Here is a 26092-nt window from a genome sequence, read left to right on the forward strand (position 1 = left end):
CTGTGTGACTTTTTTTTCTTCTTTATGCACTGTCGGATATAATTGCCTTCTTCCATCCCTCCTACTCCCTCATTCATCCAGCCATTGGCTCTCTTAAGTTGAACATTTTCCAGTACTCTTCAAAGTTTAAACACTGCATTTTTTAAAAAAAGAATTAATTCTTATTGCTTAGACTTTTTATTAGCTAAATGAAGAGGCTCATACAGGTAGGGTACTTGTCGAAGCAGAATATTTTACTTCATCTCGCAGTGCTAATCCTGGGAAGTTGTCCCGTCTAGCTGCATATTCCTCAACATTGGCCAGCCCTGGTACTACACAGCAGCTCAGAGCACTGCGGTATATACTCATGTCATGAGCATCATACCACTCATCGGTCTTTTCATCATAGCACTCAACATTAAAGGTGGTGGTAAAACCATTAAAGCCACCCACCACAAACAAGAGGTCGTCCACCACCTCGATGCCAAAATTGCTACGAGGATTAAACATAGTGGGGATTGTGCGCCAAGTGTTAGCCACAGGGCTGTAGGCTTCGGCACTCCTAAGTCGATTAGCTCCATCAAAGCCACCTACCTGTGGATAGCAAAAGAAACACCGTTGACTGCTAACCATTGATTCTGTTCACTGAGGAAGCCCTTGTTGGGGGTACCAGTGATTTCATAACTCCCTCTTCCATTATCTTCCATGAAAAAAAGCTTTTCAGCTGGGTGCAGTGGCTCATGCCTGTAATCCCAGCACTCTGGGAGGCCGAGGCGGGTGGATCACAAAGTCAGGAGATCGAGACCATCTGGGCTAACACGGTGAAACCCTGTCTCTACTAAAAATACAAAAAATTAGCTGGGCATGGTGGCAGATGCTGGTAGTCCCAGCTGCTCGGGAGGCTGAGGCAGGAGAATGGCATGAACCCGGGAGGCAGAGCTTGCAGTGAGCCGAGATCCTGCCACTGCAGCACAGCCTGGGCAACAGAGCAAGACTCCATCTCAAAAAAAAAAAAAAAAGCTTTTCAAATACTTACCAATAATAGCATAAACCCATTTACTAATACAAAATCTAGGGGTAATGTGGTTTTTTTTTTGTGATAGTAGATAAACTTACCGCATATACATGTTCTCCATAAGCAATCACGCCTATTCCACTCCTCCTGCTTCTCATGGGTGCTATGACTGTCCACTGATTACTTTCAGTGTTATACACTTCTGCTGTGAACAGGCACTCGTTTCCATTAAACCCACCACATATGTAGACCTGTGTGAAGAGTTCCAAGATTATTAAAATTCCCACTCTAGGGAGTAGAAAGAAAGGATATGTGTGTGGTGGTAGTGGGCACTTAATTCCAGTCTGTACAGTCTGAATTTCTTTTTTTTGTATGTGCATGCATTGCTTTTTATTTATTTTTTAGAGACAGAGTCTCGCTCTGTCACCCAGGCTGGAGTCCAGTTGCGCCATCTCTGCTCACTCCGCCTCCCGGGTTCTAACAATTCTCCTGCCTCAGCATCCAGAGTAGCTGGGACTACAGGCGCACACTGCCACGCTCCGCTAATTTTTTGTATTTTAGTAGAGACGAGGTCTCACTGTGTTGTCCAGGCTGGTCTCGAACTCCTGAGTTAAGGCAATCCACCCCTCTCAGCCTCCCAAAGTGCTAGGATTACAGGCATGATACACTGTGCCCAGCCTATTTATTTTTATTTTTTGAGATGGAGTCTCACTCTGTTGCCTGGGCTGGAGTGCAGTGGAGCTATCCCGGCTCACTACAACCTCCACCTCCTGAGTAGCTGAAATTACAGGTGTGTGCCACTGTGCCTGGCTAATTTTTTTATTTTTAGTAGAGACTGGTTTTCACCATGTTGGCCAGGTTGGTCTCAAACTCCTGACCTCAAGTGATCCGCCCACCTTGGCCTCCCAAAGTGCTGAGATTACAAACACAAGACACTGGGCCCTGCCACATTACACATTACTTTTTTTTTTTTTTGGAGACGGAGTCTTGCTCTGTCATCAGGCTGGAGTGCAGTGGCGCAATCTTGGAGCACTGCAACCTCCGCCCACTGCAGCCTCCGCCTCCTAGGTTCAAGTGATTCTCCGCCTCAGCCTCCTGAGTAGCTGGGACTACAGGCGCCTGCCACCACACCCGGCTAATTTTTTGTATTTTTAGTAGAGACAGGGTTTCACCATGTTAGCCAGGATGGTCTTGATCTCCTGACCTCGTGATCCTCCCGCCTCGGCTTGCCAAAGTGCTGGGATTACAGGCGTGAGCCACCGAGCCCAGCCTGCATTACTTTTTTTTTCTTTTTTCTTTTGAGATGGAGTCTTGCACTGTCGCCCGGGCTGGAGTGCAATGGCGCCATCTTGGCTCACTGAAATCCTCTGCCTCCGGGGTTCAAGCGATTCTCCTGCCTCAGCCTCCCGAGTAGGTGGGATTACAGGCGCCTGCCACCAGGCCTGGGTAATTTTTTGTATTTTTAGTAGAGACAGGGTTTCACTATGTTGGCCAGGCTGGTCTTGAACTCCTGACCTAGTGATCTGCTTGCCTTGGCCTCCCAAAGTGCTGGGATTACGGGCTTGGGCCACCGTGCCCGGCTTTGCATTACTTTTCAATAAACAACATAAAAGACAGTTGCAACTAGTCACCTTGTCAATTGAAGAAAGAATGAGTACTCCAAAGTGAATACTGCCACTGCGTCTTCCATCCACCCCAAAAAAGAGCAGTATCATTTCTGGGCTTGTACTTTGCATCCACGTCTTCCCCTCCCACCCTGGTCCTTTACCTTCCCATAAAGTGTTGTGGCGCTTGCATCACTCCTCTGTTCGTGCATGGGGGCGATGAGTGTCCATTGATTGGTCTCTGGCTCATAACGTTCAGCAGTGTTTAGACGCACGTAGCCATCAAATCCTCCCATGGCATAAATAAAATTGCCGAGGACTGTCACACTGACATAGCAACGTCTGGAGTGCATCGGGGCCACCTGATGCCAAGTTTTCTTGACTGGGTCAAAACGCTTAACGCTATTGAAATAGTCTACACTATCAAACCCCCCAATGATATACACATAGCCTTTCAAATAGGCTGCCCCATGGTAGGCACGGGGACTCTCTTCCTCACAAGTAACATTCACCCATCTGTCTGCCCGAGCGTCATATGCCTCAATGGCATTGGTGGGGCTCCCACCACTCCAGCCACCAATTGCAAAGAGGATGGCATAGGGCAAGCGGGGTCTGGTGAGTGGGTTGGTGAAATCAGAATTAGAGGGTCCATTCATGTTGAGGTCATACATGGCCTTTAGGGCATTAATGATGACTGGTTTGCATTCCTCACTGTCTTTGACATAGTCATTCATCTTAACATTGTTCATGAAGTACTCAGCATGCATTAGGGCCAGGCGAACCTAAGAAGCAAACGCAGAAAGTCATTCAGGTGACGTGAGAGTGCCAGGAAATCCCACATCCTTAACTCCCATTTTACAGTCTGCCTTTGAATTGCTGGAAATATTTTGGTTTGTTTTTGAAATGTATAAGTCACAGTTTAAATAGTCGATTTTGAGGCTCACACCATAATCCCAGCACTTTGGGAGGCCGAAGCAGGTGGATCACTTGAGGCCAGGAGTTTGAGACCAGCCTGGCAACATAGCAAGACCCTGTCTTTACTAAAAATACAAAAATCGGGGCCAGTCGAGGTGGCTCACGGCCGTAATCCCAGTACTTTGGGAGGCCGAGATGGGCGGATCACCTGAGGTCAGGAGTTCTAGACCAGGCTAGCCGACATGGCAAAACTCCATCTCTACTAAAAATACAAAAATTAGCTGAGCGTGGTGGCACGCACCTGTAATCCCAACTACTCAGGAAGCTGAGGCAAGAGAATCGCTTGAGCCAGGGAGGCAGAGGTTGCAGTGAGCCGAGATCGCCCTACTGCACTCCAGCCTGGGCCACAGAGCAAGACTCTGTCTCAAAAAAAAAAAAAAAAAAAATCAGGCTGAGTGCAGTGGCTCACGCCTGCAATCCCAACATTTTGGGAGGCCGAGGTGGGCAGATCACTTGAGGTCAGGCATTTGACACCAGCCTGGTCAACATGGTGAAACCCCCATCTCTACTAAAAATACAAAAATTAGCTGGGCGTGGTGGCAGGTGCCTATAATCCCAGCTACTCAGGAGGCTGAGGCAGGAGACTCGCTTGAACTGGGGAGGTGGAGGTTGCAGTGAGCTGAGATCGTGCTACCACACTCCAGCCTGGGCAACAGAGCTAGACTCCATCTCAAAAAAAAAAAAAAATTAGCCAGGCATGGTGCCGCGTGCCTGTAGTCCTAGCTACTCTGGAGGCTAAGGTGTGAGAACTGCTTGAACCCAGGAGGTGGAGGTTGCAGTGAGCTGTGATCACACCACAGCACTCCAGCCTGGGTGACAGAGTGAGACTTGTCTCAAAGTACATAAATAATTGTCAGCCGGGCACTAGCTCACACCTGTAATCCCAGCACTTTAGGAGGCCGAGGCAGGCGGATCACGAGGTCAGGAGATCAAGACCATCCTGGCTAACACGGTGAAACCCCGTCTCTACTAAAAATACAAAAAGTTAGCCGGGCGTGGTGGCGGCCTGTAGTCCCAGCTACTGGGGAGCCTGAGGCAGGAGAATGGCGTGAACCTGGGAGGCAGAGGTTGCAGTGAGCCACGATCGCATCACTGCACTCCAGCCTGGGCAACAGTGAGACTCCTTCTCAAAATAAATAAATAAATAATAAATATTTATTTACTATTTATTTATGGGGAGGTGATATATACATTTGGAAGCTGAGAATGAGCTAGATAGAAGGCACCTCAAGTGGCCAGAGAGCAATCCCATTCCTTGGTCAGTGGTCAGTACTATTAGACCAAGAAAAACCATGGTAATTGTTCAGTAATTGAGTATGTCTTAATATGTAAAATAACGCTTATTAGCACCAACTGACAACAATTGTGTGCAATACTTAAGATTTTTTTTTTTTGTTTTTTGTTAATTTGAGACCAAGTCTCTCTCTGTCGCCCAGCTGGAGTGCAATGGTGCGATCTGGGCTCACTGCAGCCTCCGCCTCCCGAGTTCAAGTTATTCTCCTGCCTCAGATTCCCGAGTAGCTGGGATTACAGGCATGCACCACCATACCCAGCTAATTTTTGTATTTTCAGTAGAGAGTGTTCTGCTATGTTGGCCAGGCTGGTCTTGAACTCCTGACCTCAGGTGATCCACCTGCCTCCGCCTCCCAAAGTGCTAGGATTAAAGACATGAGCCACTGTGCCAGCCATGATTTCTAATTCAACTTCTACCTTGGGTATGGAGAAATTCATAGAAAGGAAAAAAGCTGAAAGGAATTTCAGCCCTTTAGAATTTTTTTTTTTTTTGAGACAGGGTCTCGCTGTATTGCCCAGGCTGGACTGCAGTGAGGTGATCACAGCACACTGCAGCCTTGACCTCCCAGGCTCAAGCAGTCCTCCCATTTCAGCCTTCCACCCAGTAGCTGGAACTGCAGGCATGCACCACCAAGCCTGGTTAATTTTTAAATTTTATAATTTTTTTTTCTTTTTTTTTTTTGAGACAGAGTCTTGTTCTGTCACCCAGGCTTGAGTGCAGTGGCATGATCTCAGCTCACTGCAACCTCTGCCTCCTAGGTTCAAGCGATTCTCCTGCCTCAGCCTCTTGAGTAGCTTGGATTACAGGCACCCACCACCATGCCCAGCTAATTTTTGTATTTTTAGCAGAGATGGGGTTTCACCATGTTGGCCGGGCTGGTCTCGAACTCCTGACCTCAGGTAATCCGCCCACCTCGGCCAAAGTGCTGGGATTGCAGGCTTGAGCCACTGCACCTGGCCAAATTTTATACTTTTTAAATTTTATAACCTATGTTGCCCAGGCTGGCCTCAAACTGGGCTCAAGTGATTCTCCACCTCGGCCTCCCAAAGTGAGCCACCACACCCCACCTAGAATTATTTTGAAGGCTCTCTTCTTCCCCCACCACCAGGAAGGATTTTGGTCAAAGAATATAACTTAGGTAAAAAGAACTAGTAATGCCAAGGGAAAAGACAGTTGCAAAATTCCAGAGAATAGTAGATGCCTTCTATCTAAGGACATGTAAATACAGCCTTGGGATCTGTCATATGTCTGAATTTTGCTTTTAGGACAATCTCTCTGTGATAAATGAATCAAGAGTGAACACTGACCTTAGGAAGCAAAATTGAAATGTGCTGCTTTCTATTTTGGGGGTCATGAGAAATCCACTTTAAAATGGCCTCAAATACAGCATCTTCCTGTTTGACATTGAGCTCATCTTTTTCGATGATATCCTTAAGTTCAGTGACCGAGAGCTCTAAAAATTCTGCCGAGACTTTCACCATCTCCTCAAAGTTGTGCAGTATGAACATGTAGGTCTTCTGCCTCAGCTCAGGACAGTAGTAGTAGTCCGTGAACTTACAGATGCCGATACAATTATCCAAGCACAGCTCTGACTTGAGGAACTCGCAGCAACCCCTGACGATACCCATGATGTTAAACTGGTCTGCAGCAGCAAGCAGTTTCTCCACATTGTCCGGTGTGATAGGCACGGTCCGGGTGTATGCATACTCAATGATTAGCTTCATCATGTCGGGGGAAATGCCAGGGATGTTGTATACCTTCTTTTCAGTGTTGTTCCAGCCACTTGTAAACAAAGCTCTGGAAAAAAGAAAGAAACTAGCAGCCACGGAAACATTTCTCTCCTGTTAGGTGAGTACATTGGAAATGGTCTGAGAAAGTGGGGTGCAGGCATGTGCTATATACAGTGGACAAGAAGAACACCTTTCCAAGAACTCTGACTTTGGTCACTCTTACCTTGTGGATGGAGAAATTAAGATCTAGAACTGAGAGTAAGACCCAGGTCTCTTGGGCCAGGCGTGGTGGCTCACGCCTATAATCCCAGCACTTTGGGAGGCCGAAGTGGGTGGATCATGAGGTCAGGAGTTCAAGACCAGCCTGGCCAACGTGGTGAAACCCCGTATCTACTAAAAATACAAAAATTAGCTGGGCATGGTGGCACATGCCTGTAGTCCCAGCTACTTGGGAGGCTGAGGCAGGAGAATCGCTTAAACCTGGGAGGCGGAGGTTGCAGTGAGCCAAGATCATGACACTACACTCCAGCCTGGGGGACACAGCGAGACTCTGTCTGAAAAAATAAAAATAAAATGGCCACTCACTGCTTTTTATCTTCCTTTTCTTATTTTCCCAGGCATTTATGATGATTTGATATGCATTTTACTCATTTAATGCCTGTTTCCTCATCCAGGGGGTAAACTTCATGAGAACAGGAATGCTTCTCTTTTTATTAATTGTTTTCTTTTCTTTTTTTCTTTTTTTTTTTTTGGAAACAGGGTCTTGCTCTGTCACCCAGGGTAGAGTGCAATGGCATGATCTTGGCTCACTGCAACCTCCAACTCTGGAGTGCAAGCAATTTTCCTGCCTCAGCCTCTTGAGTAGCTGGGATTATAGGCGTGTGCCACCACGCTCAACTCATTTTTGTATTTTTTAGTAGAGATGCGATTTCACCATGTTGGCCAGGCTGGTTTCATCATATTGGTCAGGCTTGTCTCGCACTCCTGACCTCAGGTGATCTGCCTGCCTCGGCCTCCCGAAGTGCTGGGATTACACGGGTGAGCCACGATGCCCGGCCTTTGCTTCCTTTTTCTAAGAGGTTTAAGGAAATGTGGTCTTAGAAATCAAATTCTTCCTCTAGAGCAGGGGTCTGCAAACCTATGGACTCTGTCCAAATTTGGCCCACCTCTTGTTTTCATGCTGCCCACAAATTAAGAATGATTTTTACATTTTAAATGGCTGGAGGAAAAAATCTTTTTTTTTTTTTTTGAGATGGAGTCTCGCTCTGTCACCCAGGCTGGAGTGCAGTGGCTTGATCTTGGCTCAGTGCAACCTCTGCCTCCCAGGTTCAAGCAATTCTCTGCCTCAGCCTCCTGAGTAGCTGGGATTATAGGCGCCCACCACCATGCCCGGCTTTTTGTATTTTTAGTAGAAATGGGATTTCACCATCTTGGCCAGGCTGGTCTTGAATTCCTGATCTCATGATCCACCCACCTCAGCCTCCCAAATTATTGGGATTCCAGGCGTGAGCCACTGCGCCCCACTGGTTGGGGGAAAAAATCAAAAGAATATTCTGTGACACCTGAAAATTATAATACATTTAAATTTCAGTGTCCATAAATAATCTTATTGGAATACAGCCACAGCCATTCATTTAGTATTGTCTATGGCTGCTTTTGCGGTATAAAAACAGAGTAGTTGCAACAGACTGTGTGGCCTGCAAAAACCTAAAACAATTACTATTTGGTCTATTTCTGGACTCAGCTGAGCGCGTTGGCTCACGCCTGTAATCCCAGCACTCTGGGAGGCTGAGGCAGGCAGATGACCTGAAGTCAGGAGTTCAAGACCAGCCTGGCCAACATGGTGAAACCTGTAACCCCAGCTACTCGGGAGGCTGAGGCAGGAGAATTGCTTGAACTTGGGAGGCGGAGGTTGCAGTGAGCAGAGATCATGCCATTGCACTCCAGCCTGGGTGACAAGAACAAAACTCCATTTCAAAAAAAAAAAAAGAAAAATTAGCCAGATGTGGTGGCACACAGCTGTAATCCCAGATATTCGGGAGGCTGAGGCAGGAGAATCGCTTGAACCTGAGAGGTGGAGGTTGCAGTGAGCTGAGATTGTGCCACTGCACTCCAACCTGGGTGACAGAGCAAGACTCCATCTCAAAAAAATAAAAATAAAAAATAAATTGTGGACTCTGCTCTGTGGTCTACCTGAATGAGAAGTTTTAGCAACAGGTAGGACACATTGATCATATCTTCATTGGAATTGATTACTCAAACATTTTCAGCTCATGAACAAAATAGCCCTTCTACCTCCTGGGTTACAATGGTTTTAGCCCAAACTCCCTTTTTCTTCTGATATTTCCTGGGTATTTCCCCCTCATCTCCCTTCCCATCCCCTTAATACTTGTTAATTTATCACCCTGTTTGAAATGGTCTCTATTGGGATAGGGGTACAGGGGGTCCCTGAAGTGGCATTGTCATCTGAAATCCAGTAGGGATGTCCAACCTTCCCAAAGGTTGGTTTGGGTGAGAATCAAAGATTAAAGCACCTGGCCCACCAATAGTTGGTTGAAATCCAGTTGAAAAATCAGATCTTAAAGGCTGGGTGCAGTGGCTCATGCCTGTAATCCCAGCACTTTGGGAGACCAAGGTGGGTGGATCACGAAGTCAGGTGTTCGAGACCAGACTGACCAACGTGGTGAAACCCCGTCTCTACTAAAAACACAAAAATTAGCTGGGCATGGTGGCGGGAGCCTGTAATTCCAGCTACTCGGGAGGCTGAGACAGAAGAATCGCTTGAGCCTGGGAGGCAGAGGTTGCAGTGAGCCGAGATCACACCACTGCATTCCAGCCTGGGGGACAAAGCGAGACTCCATCTTAAAAAAAGAAAAATTGTATCTTGCCAGGTGTGGTGGCTAATGCCTGTAATCCTAGCACTTTGGGAGGTCAAGACGGGCAGATCACCTGAGGTCAGGAGTTTGAGACCAGCCTGAGCGACATGGCAAAACCCTGTCTCTACTAAAAATACAAAAATTAGCCGGGCGTGGTGTCAGGCGCCTGTAATCCCAGCTACTTGAGAGGCTGAGGTGGGAGAATGGATTGAACTGGAGAGGCGGAGTTTGCAGTGAGCCGAGATGGTGCCATTGCACTCCAGCCTGGGTAACAGAGTGAGACTCATCTCAAAAAAAAAAGACAAAAATCAGATCTCTCAAGAGCAAAAGGAAAACAAAACAAAACAAAACAAACAAACAAAAAAAAGAGAGAAAAAAGGCCCTGACCCTAGTCATGCCTCTTCAGAAGGCAAAGGAGCCAGGCAGGAGCTCCTGCCTGGACCAGAGTTGGCCAGGCACAGTGGTAATCCCAGCACTTTGGGAGACTGAGGCAGGAGGATCGCTTTGGGCCAGGAGTTCAAGACCAGCCTGGGCAACATAGCGAGACTCCCTCTCTACAGAACATTTCAAAAGTAGTCAGACATAGCGGCATGTGCCTGTAGACCTAGCTACTTGGGAGGCTGGAGTAGGTGGATTGTTTGAGCCCAGCAGTTGAAGGCTGCAGTGAGCTATGATTGCATCACTACACTCCAGCCTGGGTGAAAGAATGAGAGCTTATCTCTAAAAAAAAATTTTTTTTTTAATTTTTAAGGAGCCCAGAGCTTTGACAGTGTCCCTAAAGTTAAGGTGATGGGGTGGGAAACAGAAAATGGATCAAAGTGTCTCAAAATGAGCCCAATTACCCCTTTGGCTTAATTTGGCAACCCTGTTATACCTAAAGTAGGAACTGCAGCTACAGAGGATGTTCTTATGGGCACTGAACTCAAAGCCATTGACCTTGATGACCACGTCGCAGAGCTTGCCCTCTAGTCTAAGCTCGTTGAAGATCTCACAGGCCATCGCACTCATCTTCCTCTCCATGTGAGGCTGGTGGAAACGTGTGGAGGCCGCTGCGCTCTCCATCTCCATGGCACCTTGGGACAGCGGAGAGAGGCTGCTTTCCTAGGGTGTTGGGGAGGGTTGTGGGGGGCCCCTTTAGCCAGCTGTCGCTCCTTTTCCCTACTACATCTTTTGTATAGGGTCTATCAGGCAACCCAAGTTCCAGAATCCTGGCCCTGCAGTGAGATCACACAGGATTGTCGTCTCAGGTTCTGGAACTGCCTCCTGGACTTGTCCTCTTCCTTCTCCCCTCCTTACCACCCCACTTAGGCTGAAAACCACCTCACACCTCCTTCTGTGTCCTTGAACCCAGAACAGAACCATGACCACTAGCACCATCTGAGTGTTTATTGATTCCAGCTCCTGTTACTCACCTGATACAGGTCTCTATCGCTGGAGCATTCATCTACCTTCCACAGCCCAACACTTGGCTCCCTAGACACGGAACTCAAGGAAATCCAAGTCAGTTGAGGCTGAAGGGAGAAGTAAAACTGATTAAATTTCTCTCTTAGGCCGGGCGCAGTGGCTCACACCTGTAATCCCAGCACGAGGTGGATGGATCACAAGGTCAAGAGATCAAGGCCATCCTGGCCAACATGGTGAAACCTCGTCTCTACTAAAAATACAAAAATTAGCTGGGCGTGGTGGCACATGCCTGTAGTCCCAGCTACTTGGGAGGCTGAGGCAGGAGAATCGCTTGAACCCAGGAGATGGAGGTTGTAGTGAGCCGAGATCGCTCCACTGCACTCCAGCCTGGCGACAGAGTGAGACTCCATCTCAAAAAAAAATCTTTCTTTTTCTAGGGACGGGTCTCGCTCTCTCACCCAGGCTGGAGTGCAGTGGTGTGATCATAACTCACTACAGCCTCGACCTCCTGGGCTTAAGTGATCCTCTCACCTCAGCCTCCTGAATAGCTGGGATTACAAGTGCTCCGCACCGTGCCCAGCCAACGCTGATTACATTTCAGAAAGCTGTCCCGGGTCTCCCAGCCCGCTGGATGGGTTAGTCACTCAGTTTCTTCTGGAATGAGGAATGGCCTAGTTAACAGAGCCCTTTCCGGGTGATTAACAGAATTCAGTTTATGGCTCCTTCATCTCTCCTCCCATCCAGCCGTGTGGTTTTTCTGTTTTTGTTTCTGAGACAGGGTGTCATCTGTCACCCAGGGTGGAGTGCAGTGGTATGATCTCGGCCTACTGGAGCCTGGATCTCCCGGGCTCAAGTGATCCTCGTGCCTCAGCCTCCCGAGTAGCTGGGACTACAACAGGTGCGTGTCACCATGCCCGGCTAATTTTTGTATTTTTTGTAGAGACAGGGTTTCGTCATATTGCCCAGGCTGGTCTCGAACTCTTCGGCTCAAGCGATCCTCCTGCCTCGGCCTCCCAAAGTCCTGGGATTACAGGTATGGGCCACCGCGCCCAGCCCCAGTCATGTTTTTGTCACAAACTTTCAGCCTGGAAATGACCACGCTTGGCAAGGCTTTTCCTCCACAAAGAGTGGCAGAACCCTATCTACCCACGTAACCCCAACACCTTGGGACCTTCACCCTGCTCTTCACAATAAATAGAACCCTCCTCCAGTTTGCCTAGCGCACCCGGCAAGCCCACCCGGATCGCGGCCATCTCCGGGACCACTCGATTCTCGGCCCCACCCACGCCCCGCCCCCGGCCCCCGGCCCCACCAACCCCCGCCCGGGCTCCAGGCAGGAGGCGACGCCTGCGCAGTGCGGTCGCGGGGCTGTCGTTGTCCCGCGAGCCGCCGACCAGGCCTCGAACGGGATGGCAGAGGAGGTGAGGAGGGAGGAAGCGTCCGGAGTGGGGCGGGCCCGGACTCCGACCCCCGGGGCGCTTCGAGCCCCCCAGCTGGTCACCGAGGCACCGCCGCTTCACTCAGGCCAGTAGCCGCCCCCTCGCGCACCCCGGCCCCGCCTCACACGCGCGCCCGAGCGAGCCCCGGGCTCCCCTCGGGCCCAGCGCGGCGCAGGGGTCAGTGGTTCTCTCGGGTCTCGGGACAGGTGAGCACCCTGATGAAGGCCACGGTCCTGATGCGGCAGCCTGGGCGGGTGCAGGAGATCGTGGGCGCCCTCCGCAAGGGCGGCGGAGACCGGTTACAGGTACCTCTGGGGCGTGCGGGGGCCGGCCGGGCTGGGGGCGGCTGGAGAGGCTTCCTGCCCATTGGGCCTTCCCGCTTTGCTCTGCCGCGGACCCCTCCTAGCTCTCTGCCCCAAGAAATGGCCGGGAGCTTGAAGGAGAGCGGGTTGGTTCGCCTGTCCTAAAACCCAAATTTCAGATTTCTCAATATGGTCATGCTGCTTCCTCTAATTGGACAGAAGGCGCCCACACCAGTACCTAGGGCCTTATCCTCCCCAAGCCAGCGGCTCCCCAGTAAGTTGAAGATGTCCAGATGGGCCGTAATGGTAGAGATCTCTTAGGAAGGACCCGATATTGAAGGAGTCAGAGGGGTCCTGAGTATTCACCCTTGCCCCTACACTAGGAGACTGCGTTTTCCTCAGGGTTAACGGGTACTAATTAGGATCACTTCCCCTCTATCCCTCTGTGTCACTCGGTAACTCCCCTAGGGCTTTGCCTACATCCTGGCCACTGAGCTGTATTGATTTCCATAATCATCCCCCAGGCTGAGGCAGGGCCACACTAGAATTCTGGTGCCTATTTAGGCATCATCTCTCTTTTGCCTTATAGGTGATTTCTGATTTTGACATGACCTTGAGCAGGTTTTCATATAATGGAAAGCGATGCCCTTCTTCTTACAGTAAGTCACATTCTAGCTTCCCTTGTTGAGCTTGACAAGACGATGGGTTCTAAGGGACGAGTAAAAGGAGTTTTCTCTTTTTCCAGATATTCTGGATAATAGCAAGATCATCAGTGAGGAGTGTCGGAAAGAGGTGGGTTGCTCCCGTCCTTTGCTCAGAAATGGTTGTCATTTGCTACTTCAAATGGTTCCTGATTGGAACCAAAGATTCCAGTACAGAGACCTTAGAAAATTAATTTTTAAAAACTTGTTGTTTTGCTAAGGAGGGTCTAGTTTTAATATATTAAGACAGCTATTCCTTACTGGCCAGGACATATGATGATTAATGGTTGGAACTGGACATTATAGTTACTGTTGGCTATAGAGTTTACAAGAGATTTGAACATTCTGGAGGTTCAGCAACTTACCCAGGGTCATACAGCCAAATGGCAGAGCTTGTTTGTTTGTTTGTTTTGAGACAGGGTCTCACTCTATCACCCAGGCTGGAGTGCAGTGGCTTGATCATTGTTCACTGCAGCCTGGACCTCCTAGGCTCAAGTGATCCTCTTGCCTCAGCCCTACTGAGTAGCTGGAACTACAAGCATGTAACATTACACCTAGCTAATTTTAAAAATTTTTTGTAGAGATGGGGTCTCACTGTGTTGCCTAGGTTGGTCTTGAACTCCTGAGCTCAAGCAATCCTCCTTCCTCAGCCTCCCCAAAGTGCTGGGCTTATAGGCGTGAGCTACCACACCTGGCCTTTTTAAAAGAAAATTTATATTCTGTTGGGTTCTAGTGTGTGTGTGTGTGTGTGTGTGTGTGTGTGTATTTTTTTTTTTTGAGACAGAGTCTTGCTCTATTGCCCAGGCTGGAGTGGCATAATCTCAGCTCACTGCAACCTGGGTTCAAGCAATTCTCATGCCTCAGCCTCTCGAGTAGCTGGGATTACCGGCATGCATCACCATGCCCGGCTAATTTTTGTATTTTTAGTAGAGACGAGGTTTCTCCATGTTGGTCAGGCTGATCTCGAACTCCCAACCTCAGGTGATCCGCCCGCCTTGGCCTCCCAAAGTGCTGAGATTACAGGCGTGAGCCATCTTGCCCAGCCTGATTTTTAGAGAAATGTTCTCACTCCAAAAAAACACACAGATTGAGAATCTTAATACATTTCAGAAGTTTTCTGCCTTTGTTACTATGTCATCTTTCATTTAATCTTCTTTTGAACAGATGGACAGGGATTCCATTTGATCTTGTAATGTTCCTGAGAATCATGCATGTATTAAAATTCTTTACTTGGTCAATTCTCATTTTTACTAGGCACTGTTACGGACTGGCTCTGTGTGACACATGATCCCTGGAACAGCCCCTTTAGAGTGTCAAAGTCTTGGCACATAGAAGGAAACCTTAGACGAAACACACATAGATGCTGTGCATTCATATGATATTGACACTTTTGACAGAATTGTCCACCAACATGCTGTGTCCCAAAGTACAGTCTTCTAGTTATATTTCATTTTTTTTGCCATATCTGTATATCACCTTTACTAAATCTTTCTCTAAATTGGCCTGCTTTTAAAAATTGTAATTAACTTATAAAGAAACAGGCCGGGTGTGGTGGTTCACGCCTGTAATCCCAGCATTTCTGGGAGGCCGAGGCGGGCAGATCGGTTGAGGTCAGGAGATCGAGACCTGCCTGGACAACATGGCGAAACCCTGTCTCTACTAAAAATACAAAAAATTAGCTGGGCGTAGTGGTGCATGCCTGTAATCCCAGCTACTCGGGAGGCTGAGGCAGAAGAATTGCTCGAACCCGGGAGGCAGAGGTTGCAGTGAGCCGAGATTGCGCCACTGCACTCCAGCCTGGGCAACAGAGTGAGACTTTGTCTCAAAAAAAAAAAAAAAAAAAATTGTACATGAAAATGAATCCAAAACTTCTGAGTTGAAAAGCCCTTCTCCATGAATTCCCTAAAGTTTTCTTACCTATCACCTGAGAAAGTGGACCACATTCTGGGAAACACAGCATTAAGTAAGTTCTTACTGGTTAAGCCCTGACAATTGAGCTAATTAATAACAGCAAAAAAATCTTAGTAGCCTTCTTCTCTGATAGTAAAATCTCATATTGCTGACTTTTAGACCTCACTCTCAGGGTGAGTACAAAGGAATGACCAGCTCTGTGGATCCAGGTGCTCCCTGTACTTCACCAAATGGGTAAAAATGTGAGTGTATTGAGCGATTATGTTGGAAGATAATATGAGAAGAGAAACTTAGGTCTTATAAATGACATGTCCCCAAAGGAAAACTTGAAGAAAAATTCATGTAACACTCTCTTAGATGAAGTTGCATCTTCTTTTTATTTGAGACACAATTTTACTCTGTGGCCCAGGCTGGAGTGCAGTGGTGTGATCTTGTCTTGGCTCACTGCAACCTCCGCCTCCTGGGTTCAAACGATTCTCATTTTTCAGCCTCCTGAGTAGCTGGGATTAAAGGCGCATGCTACTACACCGGCTAATTTTTGTATTTTTTAGTAGAGACAGGGTTTCGCCATGTTGGCCAGGCTGGACTCGAACTCCTGACCTCAAGTGATCCACCTGCCTCAGCCTCCTAAAGCACTGGGATTGCAGGTGTGAGCCACCGCCCCGGCCATGAAGTTGCCTCTTCTAGGTGACTTTTTTCTCATACTAAGCTGTAGGACATTGCTGGGAAGAACTTGATATGGACTAATGGCCTTTCTCCCCATTTGGATATCCCAGCTCACAGCGCTCCTTCACCACTATTACCCAATTGAGATCGACCCACACCAGACTGTCAAGGAGAAGCTACCTCATATGGTGGAATGGTGAGTGATGGTGGTGGAGAAAAGCTTCTGGGCCCTTGAGATGGAGTAGGCTGGGAGGGGCATATTTTTCCAGACCCTTGATGAGATGACAGGCTCCCTTACTTCACTGAGGGCTTAATTTAATGCTATTAGTCCAGCTATTGGAACAAACTTTTCAGATGAACCCAGGGCTTTTTGTGGCTGCTGCTAGAGTGGAGACCCTCAGAGAATCCTTGGGATAAGTTGAAGACGCTTGGTGTCGGGGGATAAGTGCTTTGCGGAAGTGACTTTTAGTCTGTTTTGTGCTGCTGTCACAGAATAACAGACTAGGTGATTTATATATTTTTTCTATTTTTTGAGACAGAGTCTTGCTCTGTTGCCCAGGCTGGAGTCCAATGGCATGATCGTGGCTCCCTGCAGCCTCGACCGCCTGGGCTGAAGAGATTCTCCCATCTCAGCTTCCCAAGTAGCTGGTACTACAGGCACGTGCCACTGTGCCTGGCTCATTTTTTCTATTTTTTGTAGAGATGGGGTCTCACCATGTTACCCAGGCTATTTTCAACTCCTGAGCTCAAGCAATCCTCCCACTTCGGCCTCCCAAAGTCTTGGGGTTACAGGCATGAGCCACTGCACCCAGCCTAGACTGGGTAATTTATAATGAATAGCAATTTATTGGCACACAGTTCTGGAAGCAGGGAAGTCCAATATCAAAGGACTGGCTGGCATTTGGTGAGGGCCTTCTTGTTGCATTATCTCATTGTGGAAGGGCAAAGAGAGTAGGGGAGAGAGAAAGAGAAAGAGAGTTATTTTTATAAGGGATCTGTGATAATGACATTAATCCATTCATGAGGATGGTGCCCCCATGACACCTCCCATTAGGCCCCATCTCTCAACACCTCCACACTGGGGATCAAGTTTCCAACACATTCAAACCACAGCAACCATCATCACTGGACAGAGCCCTACTTCTCCAGATAGAGGGTTCACGGAGGAAGGGATTCAGAAGAGTGCCGACTTCAGCAGTCAGCTTGCCCAGCACTTGTCTCTGTTGGGTTGCTTTTCTCATCCTCTTCCTTTTTTTTTTTTTTTTTTTTTGAGATGGAGTCTCGCTCTGTCACCCAGGCTGGAGTGCAGTGGCCCCGATCTTGGCTCACTGCAACCTCCGCCTCCTGGGTTCAAGTGATTCTCCAGCCTCAGCCTCCCAAGTAGCTGGGACTACAGGCGTGCACCACCATACCCAGCTAATTTTTGTATTTTTAGCGGAGACAGGGTTTCACCATGCTGGCCAGGCTGGTCTCAAACTCCTGATCTCAGGTGATCCACCCGCCTTGACCTCCCAAAGTGCTGGGATTATAGGCATGAACCACTGTGCCCGGCCACCCTCTTCCTTTTAAGGGCAGCTAACGTAAGGATGAGGCCTCTGTCGGCAATGCTGTCAGAGGGTACTTGGCTCTATAAAGGGAAAGGGTGAGTTATTTACATCAGTGATTTGAATTTGGGGTTTTCTGGGGTGTCTATTTCTAGGTGGACCAAAGCGCACAATCTCCTATGTCAGCAGAAGATTCAGAAGTTTCAGATAGCCCAGGTGGTTAGAGAGTCCAATGCAATGCTCAGGTAAGCGTCTTGCTCTGGAAAACATTCCTATCAGACTATTTAGAACTGTTTTGTTCAAAAAAAGGAGGCGGGGGAAGAGTAGAGAGCAGTTAGTTGCTTAAAGGACTGGAAGGGACATGGCACTATGAACAACTGATGTGATACAGCTAAAGCATTTCTTACCCTTGCTAGGAAACATTCAGCAGGTAGTGGATGTAGTACAAAATGGCCAGGGCACTATCTCTGAGAAGAAACCAAGTCTAGCTCTTCTTTCTTTCTCTCTCCTTCTCTTGTCTTGTCTTATCTTGTCTTGTCTTATCTTGTCTTGTCTTGTCTTGTCTTGTCTTGTCTTGTCTTGTCTTGTCTTGTCTTGTCTTCTCTTCTCTTCTCTTCTCTTCTCTTCTCTTCTCTTCTCAAGACGCAATCTCGCTCTGTCGCCAGGCTGGAGTGCAGTGGCGCAATCTCAGCTCACTGCAACCTCCACCTCCTGGGTTCAAGCGATTCTCCTGCCTCAGCCTCCCGAGTAAGCTGGGATTACAGTTGCCCGCCACCACACCCAGCTAATTTTTGTATTTTTAGTAGAGACAGGGTTTCACCGTGTTGGCCAGATGGTCTCAATCTCTTGACCTTGTGATCCGCCCACCTCGGCCTTACAAAGTGCTGGGATTACAGGCGCGAGCCACCGCGCCCGGCCAAGTCTAGCTCATTTTTCACAATGGTAAAAGACTTTTGGGGTCTCTCTGGTGACTGGTGTTCTTCATGGTGACTGGGAGTTGGCTAGGCTGGGACGCTTGATCGTTGGCGGCCTTCACTGAACAGCTGTCTCTGCTGGAGATTTCTTTCCTGGAGGAAAGAAATCCTCATAAAGGAAGGAGTGACATGGGTGCCTGCCCTCAAGGGTTGTGCATCCTAATTGGGGAGATTGGCTAGCTCCTGAAAAGTCAAGACAGTGGAGATGTGTGACCCAGTAAGTGCCGGGGTGGGAGTACTTGTACCCTAGTGAAGGTGCCCAGGTTAGCTTCCTGGTTGTATGGACAGCAACAGAAAACATATGCCTACCTTCCACCACAACAGCATCTCTCCCAGGTGTGTACCCCAGAGGAATGAGGGCATGTAGCCACTATAAGACATGCACAGGGTATTCATGGCAGCTGTATCCATAACAGCTGAAATCTGGAAATCTCTCAGCTGTCTATCAAAGAGAAGCTGGGTAGATAAATTGTGGCATATTTATATGGTGGAATAATGCTGCATAGGAGTGACAAAGAATAAACTCATTACATGCAAAATATAGATAAACTACATAGGATTATATTGAACAAAATAAGCCAGGCACAAAAGAGTACATTGTGTATGAGTCTATTTATATGAAGTTCAAGGACAGGCAAAGCTAATCAATGGGAGGGATGATATTGACTGGGAGAGATCACGAGGGAGCCTTAAGCTAGTTAGTTACATGGGTGTATACATATGTCAAAATTAACTGAGCTGAGCACTTAGGATTAGCACACTTTAACTGCTTATTGAATATATCGTATGCTCTATTTTATTTATTTATTTTTTGAGATGGAGTCTCATTCTCTTGCCCAGGCTGGAGTGCAGTGGCGCGATCTCGCCTCATGCCTGTAATCCCAGCACTTTGGGAGGCCAGGGTGGGTGGGTTGCTTGAGCCCAGGAGCTCGAGACCAGCTTGGGCAACAGAGGAAAACCCCATCTTTACAAAACATAAAAAAATTAGCCAGGTGTGGTGGCATGCACCTGTGGTCTCAGCTACTTGGGAGGTTGAGGCGGGTGGATCACTTGAACTCGGGAGGTCGAGATCGCAGTGAACTGTGATTGTGCCATTGCCCTCCAGCCTGGGCAACAGAGCAAGACCCTGTCTCACAAAAAACCCAAAAAACAACCCAAATAGGAAACAAAGAACAGCAGTAGAGGCAGTGCCATTTCAGAATTCCTCGATCTCTTTTCAGGGAGGGATACAAGACCTTCTTCAACACACTCTACCATAACAACATTCCCCTTTTCATCTTTTCTGCGGGCATTGGTGATATCCTGGAAGAAATTATCCGACAGATGAAAGTGTTCCACCCCAACATCCACATCGTGTCTAACTACATGGATTTTAATGAAGATGTGAGCCAAATCCTGTTTGGGCTGGGAAAGGACGAGGGGTGGGGACCACCAGCCAGGGCAGTTAACTCTGCATGAACCCTAACCTGGGGAAGAATGGGGGGAAGCCACGCTAGCTTCTTCACCCTCAGGCAGTTGTTTATGGGTTACTTTTTGGCCAGGCGCGGTGGCTCAGACCTGTAATCCCAGCACTTTGGGAGGCCGAGGCGGGCGGATCACTTGAGGTCAGGAGTTCGAGACCAGCCTGGCCAACATGGTGAAAGTCCATCTGTACTAAAAATACAGAAATAAGCCGGGCGTGGTGGTGTGTGGCTGTAATCCCAGCTCCTTCGAGGCTGAGGCAGGAGAATTGCCTGAACCCAGGAGGCAGAGGTTGCAGTGAGCCAAGATCACACCACTGCACTCCATCCTGGGTGACAGAGTAAGACTCTGTCTTCAGAAAAAAACAAAAACAAAAAAACTTTCAAAGGATCCTCTCTCTTTGGTGTTTGCCTGACAGTCAACTCTCTGCCCTGGGGTACCAAATTTATGGGCCTGTCCTGCCCTATGTCACTGTCATATTATTATGTGCCATTCTGGGTCCTAAAGGGCTTGAGCTTTGATTTGTTTTTCCCAAGCCAGAGGTGGGCTGCTCCAACTCATCCACGTTCTGACTTTTTTCCCCATAAAACTGATGGTTGGAATTTTCATCATGTTGACCTGCAGTGAGGATGTGGCCCGCAGCTGAGCACTAGCACATGTGTAACCTGAGTGGCATTTATATCACAGCTTCGTGCATCCACCAGAACAGATGATCTGCAATATTGGGTGGCTCCTGTTCATTTAAACTAGGAGTTACAAACTTATGCTGTAAAAGGCCCTGTCATCGATATTTAGGCTTTGTGGGCTGTGGCATCACTGTTGCAACTGCCCAACTTTGCCTTTATAGCACAAAAAAGCAGCCATAGGCATCATGTAAACAAATGAGTTTGGCTGTATCCCAATACAACTTTATTTACAAAAGCAGGCCAAGTCTGGCCCACGGGCCGTAGTTTAGGCTACAGTGAAGTTTTGGCACTATCTGTCACTTTTGGGATTCCCTTTTCTCTGTGACAGAGACAGTGGAGAGCTGGTGCCACATGGGTCCCTGCAGCCCTTCCATCTGTCTCTTGTCTTCATTATTTAGGGTTTTCTCCAGGGGTTTAAGGGCCAGCTCATACACACATACAACAAGAACAGCTCTGCGTGTGAGAACTCTGGTTACTTCCAGCAACTTGAGGGCAAAACCAATGTCATCCTGCTGGGAGACTCTATCGGGGACCTCACCATGGCCGATGGGGTTCCTGGTGTGCAGAACATTCTCAAAATTGGCTTCCTGAATGACAAGGTGGGTAGAGGACCAGGGCTGCTTCTCTTCATGGCTTTCTTCTCTTTGAATGCCCATTAACAAATGCCTTTGAACACATTCTCTTTTTTTATTTTTATTTTTATTTTATTTTATTTTGTTTTTTTTTGAGACGGGGTCTCACTCTGTCGCCCAGGCTGGAGTGCAGTGGTGTGATCTCAGCTCATTGCAAGCTCCGCCTCCCGGGTTCACGGGACCCTCTGGCTTCCAAGTAGCTGGGACTACAGGCACCCGCCACCACTCCCGGCTGATTTTTTGTATTTTTAGTAGAGACGGGGTTTCACCGTGTTAGCCAGGATGGTCTCTATCTCCTGACCTCGTGATCCGCCTGCCTTGGCCTCCAAAAGTGCTGGGATTACAGGCATGAGCCACTGCACCCAGCTTTTTTTTCTTTTTTTTTTTTTTTTGAGATAGAGTCTCACTCTGTTCTGCAGGCTACAGTGCAGTGGCGCCGTCTTGGCTTACTGCAACTTCCACCTCCCAGGTTCAAGTGATTCTTCTGCCTCAGCCTCCTGAGTAGCTGAGACTATAGGTACGTGCCACCATGCCTGGCTTATTTTTGTATTTTTACTAGAAATGGGATTTCACCATGTTGGCCAGGCTGGTCTTGAACTACTGACCTCAAGTGATTCTCCCATCTTCGCCTCCCAAAGTGCTGGGATTACATGCGTGAGCCACTGCGCCCAGCCACCTTTGAACACCTTCTGTATGCTAGACACTAGGTAAAGTATTATGGGCACAGAAGGAAGCTGTATTCTCTTGGAGCACATAATCTCATAGGAAACAGAAACCCAGTGATTACAGCTTTGTCTTACCACATGACCTGACAGGTGTTCAGAGAGAAGATCAGGCCGGGCATGAGATCCTAGCCTCAGTTTACTGATTGTGCACTGCACTGTCACTCTTCTCAGCATTTCATGGATATTAATTCATTTGATTTTTATGATAACTCCTTAAGGTAGTGACTGTTATCCTCATTTTACAGATAAGGAAGCTGAGGCCTGGGGTTAAGTAACTTGCCTAAGATGCTACAGTTCAGGAAACAGTGGGGCTGATTACCAGTCCTAAATCCTACTGGAAGGCATGATTGAGATGGGAGATGTTGGTAGTGAGGACATGGGTTTATAATTTAGAGAAAAAAAACAACAAGAACAGATCAGGGACTGACAGGGGTGAAAGCAGCATTGTCATAAAGGGGCCCAAATATGGGGTGAAGCTAGGCAGCTGCCAGGGTGCTTCCCCACAGCCTGCAGGCGCTGGAGCCCACCAGGATGCTTAAGCCATATAAAACTGGGTCCTGCTGGGTGCGGTGGCTCACGCCTGTAATCCCAGCACTTTGGGAGGCCGAGGCAGGTGGATTACCTGAGGTCGGGAGTTCGAGACCAGCATGACCAACGTGGAGAAACCCCGTCTCTACTAAAAATACAAAATGAACCAGGTGTGGTGGCACATGCCTGTAGTCCCAGCTACCCAGCTGCCTGAGGCAGGAGAATCGCTTGAACCCAGAGGTGGAGGTTGCAGTGAGCTGAGATTGCACCACTGCACTCCAGTCTGGGTGACAGAGCGAGGCTCCATCTCAAAAAAAAAAAAAAAAAAAAAAAAATGGGTCGTGGTCAGGTGCGGTGGCTCATGCCTATAACCGCCCCACTTTGGGAGGCCAGGGCAGGGGGATCACTTGAGGCCAGGAGTTTGAGACCAGCCTGGGCAACATAGTGAGACCCTGTCTCAACAACAGCAACAACAATTAGCTGGGTGTGGTTAGCATGCCTGTAGTTCTAGTTACTCAGGAGGCTGAGGCAGGAAGATCACTTGAGTCCAGGAGGTTGAAGCTGCAGTGAGCCAAGATTATGCCACTGCACTTCAGCCTACGCAGCAGAGTGAGATCCTATCTCAAAAAAGAAAGAAAGAAAGAGAGAAATTCAGTCCAGATGGATTAGAGGCAACATCTGTTTTTTTTTTTTTTTTTTTTTTTTTTTTTGAGACAGGGCCTCACTTTGTCACCTAGGCTGGAGTGTCATGGCTCAATCTTGGCTCACTGTAGCCTTAATTTCCTGGGCTCAAGTGATCCTTTCTGCCTCAGTCTCCCGAGTAGGTGGGACTACAGGCACCCACCCCCATGCCCGGCCAATTTTTGTAGAGATGGGCTTTTGCCATGTTGCCTGGGCTGGTCTCAAACTCTTGGGCTCAGATGATCCTTCTGCCTCAGCCTCCCAAAGTGGCAACATCTGGTTTTTTGTTTTTATTCCTTGTTACTGTCCTTTTGTATTGACCCAAGGGTTAATTGTGATAGCCCATGCCCATCCCTCATCTGTCTCCAAAGGGTAGGCCCGGTAACCTTGAACTCCTTTGGCTCTCAAAAGGGAGCTGGGAGTTGCTGCTTGAATGCTCTCCTCCCCAGCGCCAGGGGCTTTGAGAGTGAGCTACGGAGAGCAGGGCATTTGGGGACCCTCTGGCTTCTGCCTCTCATTCCGGGCAGGTGGAGGAGCGGCGGGAGCGCTACATGGACTCCTATGACATCGTGCTGGAGAAGGATGAGACTCTGGATGTGGTCAACGGGCTACTGCAGCACATCCTGTGCCAGGGGGTCCAGCTGGAGATGCAAGGCCCCTGAAGGCGCAGGCTCCAGCCCGGCCTGCAGGCCGTGGTGAGGAGGGGCGCCTCCCCAGAGTCCACTCCCCTGTGAACACAGAGCAGAGGCCAGGGTGGCCAGCAGTGGCTGGGTCCTTCCGCGCCCCTCCGTCCTCCTTTCCCTGAGCACCTGCATCACCAGAGGCTTGAAGGAACCCCGCCATGTGGCAGGGCACAGGCACTGTTCCTGGTGAACCTTGGACCACAGCATGTCAGTGCTCTAGGGATTGTCTACTCCAGGGATTTTCTTCAAAATTTTTAAACATGGGAAGTTCAAACAAATATAATGTGTGAAACAGATCAAAATTTTTAAAATGAAAAAAAAGCTGCTCTGATTCAGGGGATGTGGGTGGGGGTAGAACCTGGACCTTTTGGCCCTGGGGGCACATGGGATGCTTCTAGGAACACAGTTTGAGAACCACCACAAATTGGCCTGAGACCCCATCCGAGCACAGCCTGATTGTGTCTGTCTGGTTCAGCGTGGGGCTGAAAGGGTGTGTTCTAGCCTACAGTGGTTTGACTTTATTCTGATTCAGCCATCAAACTTGAAATTCATTTGGGATCGGTGGGGTTGAGGCAACCCTGTCTGAGAGCCCCCCCTTTAGGGATCCCTGAGGGGATGCGTTCGTGTGTGGCTGTCCCCCTATGCCCTAGGCTCTCCTTTCCCCTCCTCTCATGGGTCAGGGCCACTAAAGTGGATGACCTGAAAAGGGGAATTTAGAGCAGGGACCTGAGGGAGACTGTGCCAAGGTGAAACAAGTGATGTGTGCACTGTGGTCTTGCATTATTGGGCCGACCCTGAAGAGCCAGTTCAGCATTTTCTTAGCCTTAGAGGAAATCACCAGCACCCTTCCTGCAGTGTTCGGCTAGCCGTTGGAAAGTTCTGTTATTCTGCAGATGTGAAGCGGGAGGTAATACAGATGTTACTGAAGGCCTGCGGTGTCCCAGGTGCCACTCTGGGCACTTGGGTGCCTGCCAGTTGACCCTCACAATGACCCCACAAGTAGGTGCAGCTCCTCCTGCTTCCAGATGGCTCAGGCAGGATGGGTAACTTGCCCAAACTCCATAGCTAGGAGCTGGAGCCAGGATTTGAATGTTTCTGACCAAAGCCCATGCCTTTTGCTGCATTTCTCTGCTTCAGGCCTGTTCCATTCGTTTTTGGGAGGAGGGAGTGGCCACCATCTGAGGCTGGGTTAGTAACCACTTCCAGACTTTAATCAAGGAGCTTTCTTGGCCGGCGCAGTGGCTCATGCCTGTAATCCCAGCACTCTGGGAGGCCAGGGTGGCAGATCACTTGAGGTCAAGAGTTTGAGACTAGTGTGGCCAACATGGTAAGACCCTGTCTCTACTAAAAATACAAAAATTAGCTGGGCTTGGTGGCCCATGCCTGTAATCCCAGCTACTCAGGAGGCTGAAGCAGGAGAATCACTTGAACCTGGCAGGCGGAGGTTGCAGTGAGCTGAGATCATACCACTGCGCTGTGGTGACAGAGCGAGACCCTGTCTCAAAAAAAAAAAAAAAAAAGACTTCAATCAAGGAGCTTTCTGGATGCTTCGGGGCCAGAGAATGTCGGTCATTGCCCGTGGGGAGCAGTCACGTCTCTTAGGGGACCCTGGGCAAGAAGTGCTGATGGGGGCAGTTTGCTATATGAGTCCAGTCCTGTCATTTTCTTTCCTAAGTCCCCACCCCGTCCTCAGAATGCTCGGGTCATACCAGGCAAGCGAGGACAGATGGCCTGGTTGGTGGCTGAAGTCCTCCTGCAAGACACTGTGGAGATCTGAACTCCATTACCTTTCCCCTAGCAAGAGGGAGAAGGGTGGGCAGGTGGTAACAGGTGGTGGCCAGGAGCAGGGAGAGACGGGAATATCATAGTATTGGAAATGATCTATGGAAAAGGATAATCTGACTTGTGTGGTTTAATTTAATCCTTGAACTTTGTAGGTTGTGTTTTGAGGTCAGGGACCTTGTCTTTCCCATTCAATGGGGACAATTGGAGGATGAGGATCATCTCTCCACACCCTGCTGGAGGCCTCCCCCCTTTACACATTCACCCACTCCACAGAGCAGGGCTCCCTTCCCACAGCGAAGACCCCAGGTTAGGCCCAGGGCAGGCAGGAAACCTCCAGATGGGGAGCCCCTGACCTGGGGACATGCTGTCTGGAGCTAATGAGGCCATGGAAACAGCCTGGTTTAACTTTTTCCCCAATCTCTGGGTCTAAAGGCCTCCCACAACCCCCACTTCATCCCCTAGCCATTCCCCCCTGCCCCTCAACCTGTTCCAAAAGA

General features: G+C 48.7%; 2 protein-coding genes and 1 long non-coding RNA gene across 6 annotated transcripts; 2 read left to right on the forward strand and 1 right to left on the reverse strand.

Annotated features, from left to right (window-relative positions):
- Positions 1-158: 158 nt before the first annotated feature.
- KLHL10 (kelch like family member 10) lies at positions 159-12327 on the reverse strand. Of its 3 annotated transcripts, XM_055388136.2 has the most exons (7): positions 12103-12136; positions 10886-10984; positions 10348-10574; positions 6175-6664; positions 2763-3380; positions 1096-1245; positions 159-573 (listed from the first exon to the last, which is right to left on the reverse strand). In XM_055388136.2, the coding sequence occupies exons 3-7, from the start codon at positions 10539-10541 to the stop codon at positions 199-201; spliced, it is 1827 nt and encodes a 608-aa protein (XP_055244111.1). In that variant the 5' UTR covers positions 10542-10574; positions 10886-10984; positions 12103-12136; the 3' UTR covers positions 159-198. The 3 variants fall into 3 exon arrangements, with proteins under 3 accessions (XP_055244111.1, XP_055244112.1, XP_004041741.2); XM_055388137.2 differs by lacking the exons at positions 10348-10574; positions 12103-12136 and adding an exon at positions 12194-12327; XM_004041693.5 differs by lacking the exon at positions 12103-12136 and having other exon boundaries at positions 10348-10546.
- Positions 10740-12166, forward strand: LOC129533761 (uncharacterized). Its single transcript, XR_008680129.2, has 4 exons — positions 10740-10894; positions 11024-11110; positions 11818-11910; positions 12089-12166. It is a non-coding gene; the product is annotated as an uncharacterized lncRNA (long non-coding RNA).
- On the forward strand, positions 12222-26059 carry NT5C3B (5'-nucleotidase, cytosolic IIIB). Of its 2 annotated transcripts, none has more exons than XM_004041691.5 (9): positions 12222-12298; positions 12523-12621; positions 13208-13277; positions 13364-13410; positions 16007-16092; positions 17596-17685; positions 19635-19797; positions 20960-21160; positions 23655-25887. In XM_004041691.5, exons 1-9 carry the CDS (start codon positions 12287-12289, stop codon positions 23787-23789), a joined length of 903 nt encoding a protein of 300 aa, XP_004041739.1. In that variant the 5' UTR covers positions 12222-12286; the 3' UTR covers positions 23790-25887. The 2 variants fall into 2 exon arrangements, with proteins under 2 accessions (XP_004041739.1, XP_055244115.1); XM_055388140.2 differs by lacking the exon at positions 12222-12298 and adding an exon at positions 12798-12892 and having other exon boundaries at positions 12483-12621; positions 23655-26059.
- The last annotated feature ends 33 nt before the right edge of the window (positions 26060-26092 follow it).

The sequence above is a fragment of the Gorilla gorilla genome, chromosome 4, assembly GCF_029281585.2.
Source record: "Gorilla gorilla gorilla isolate KB3781 chromosome 4, NHGRI_mGorGor1-v2.1_pri, whole genome shotgun sequence".
NCBI lineage: Eukaryota > Metazoa > Chordata > Mammalia > Primates > Hominidae > Gorilla > Gorilla gorilla.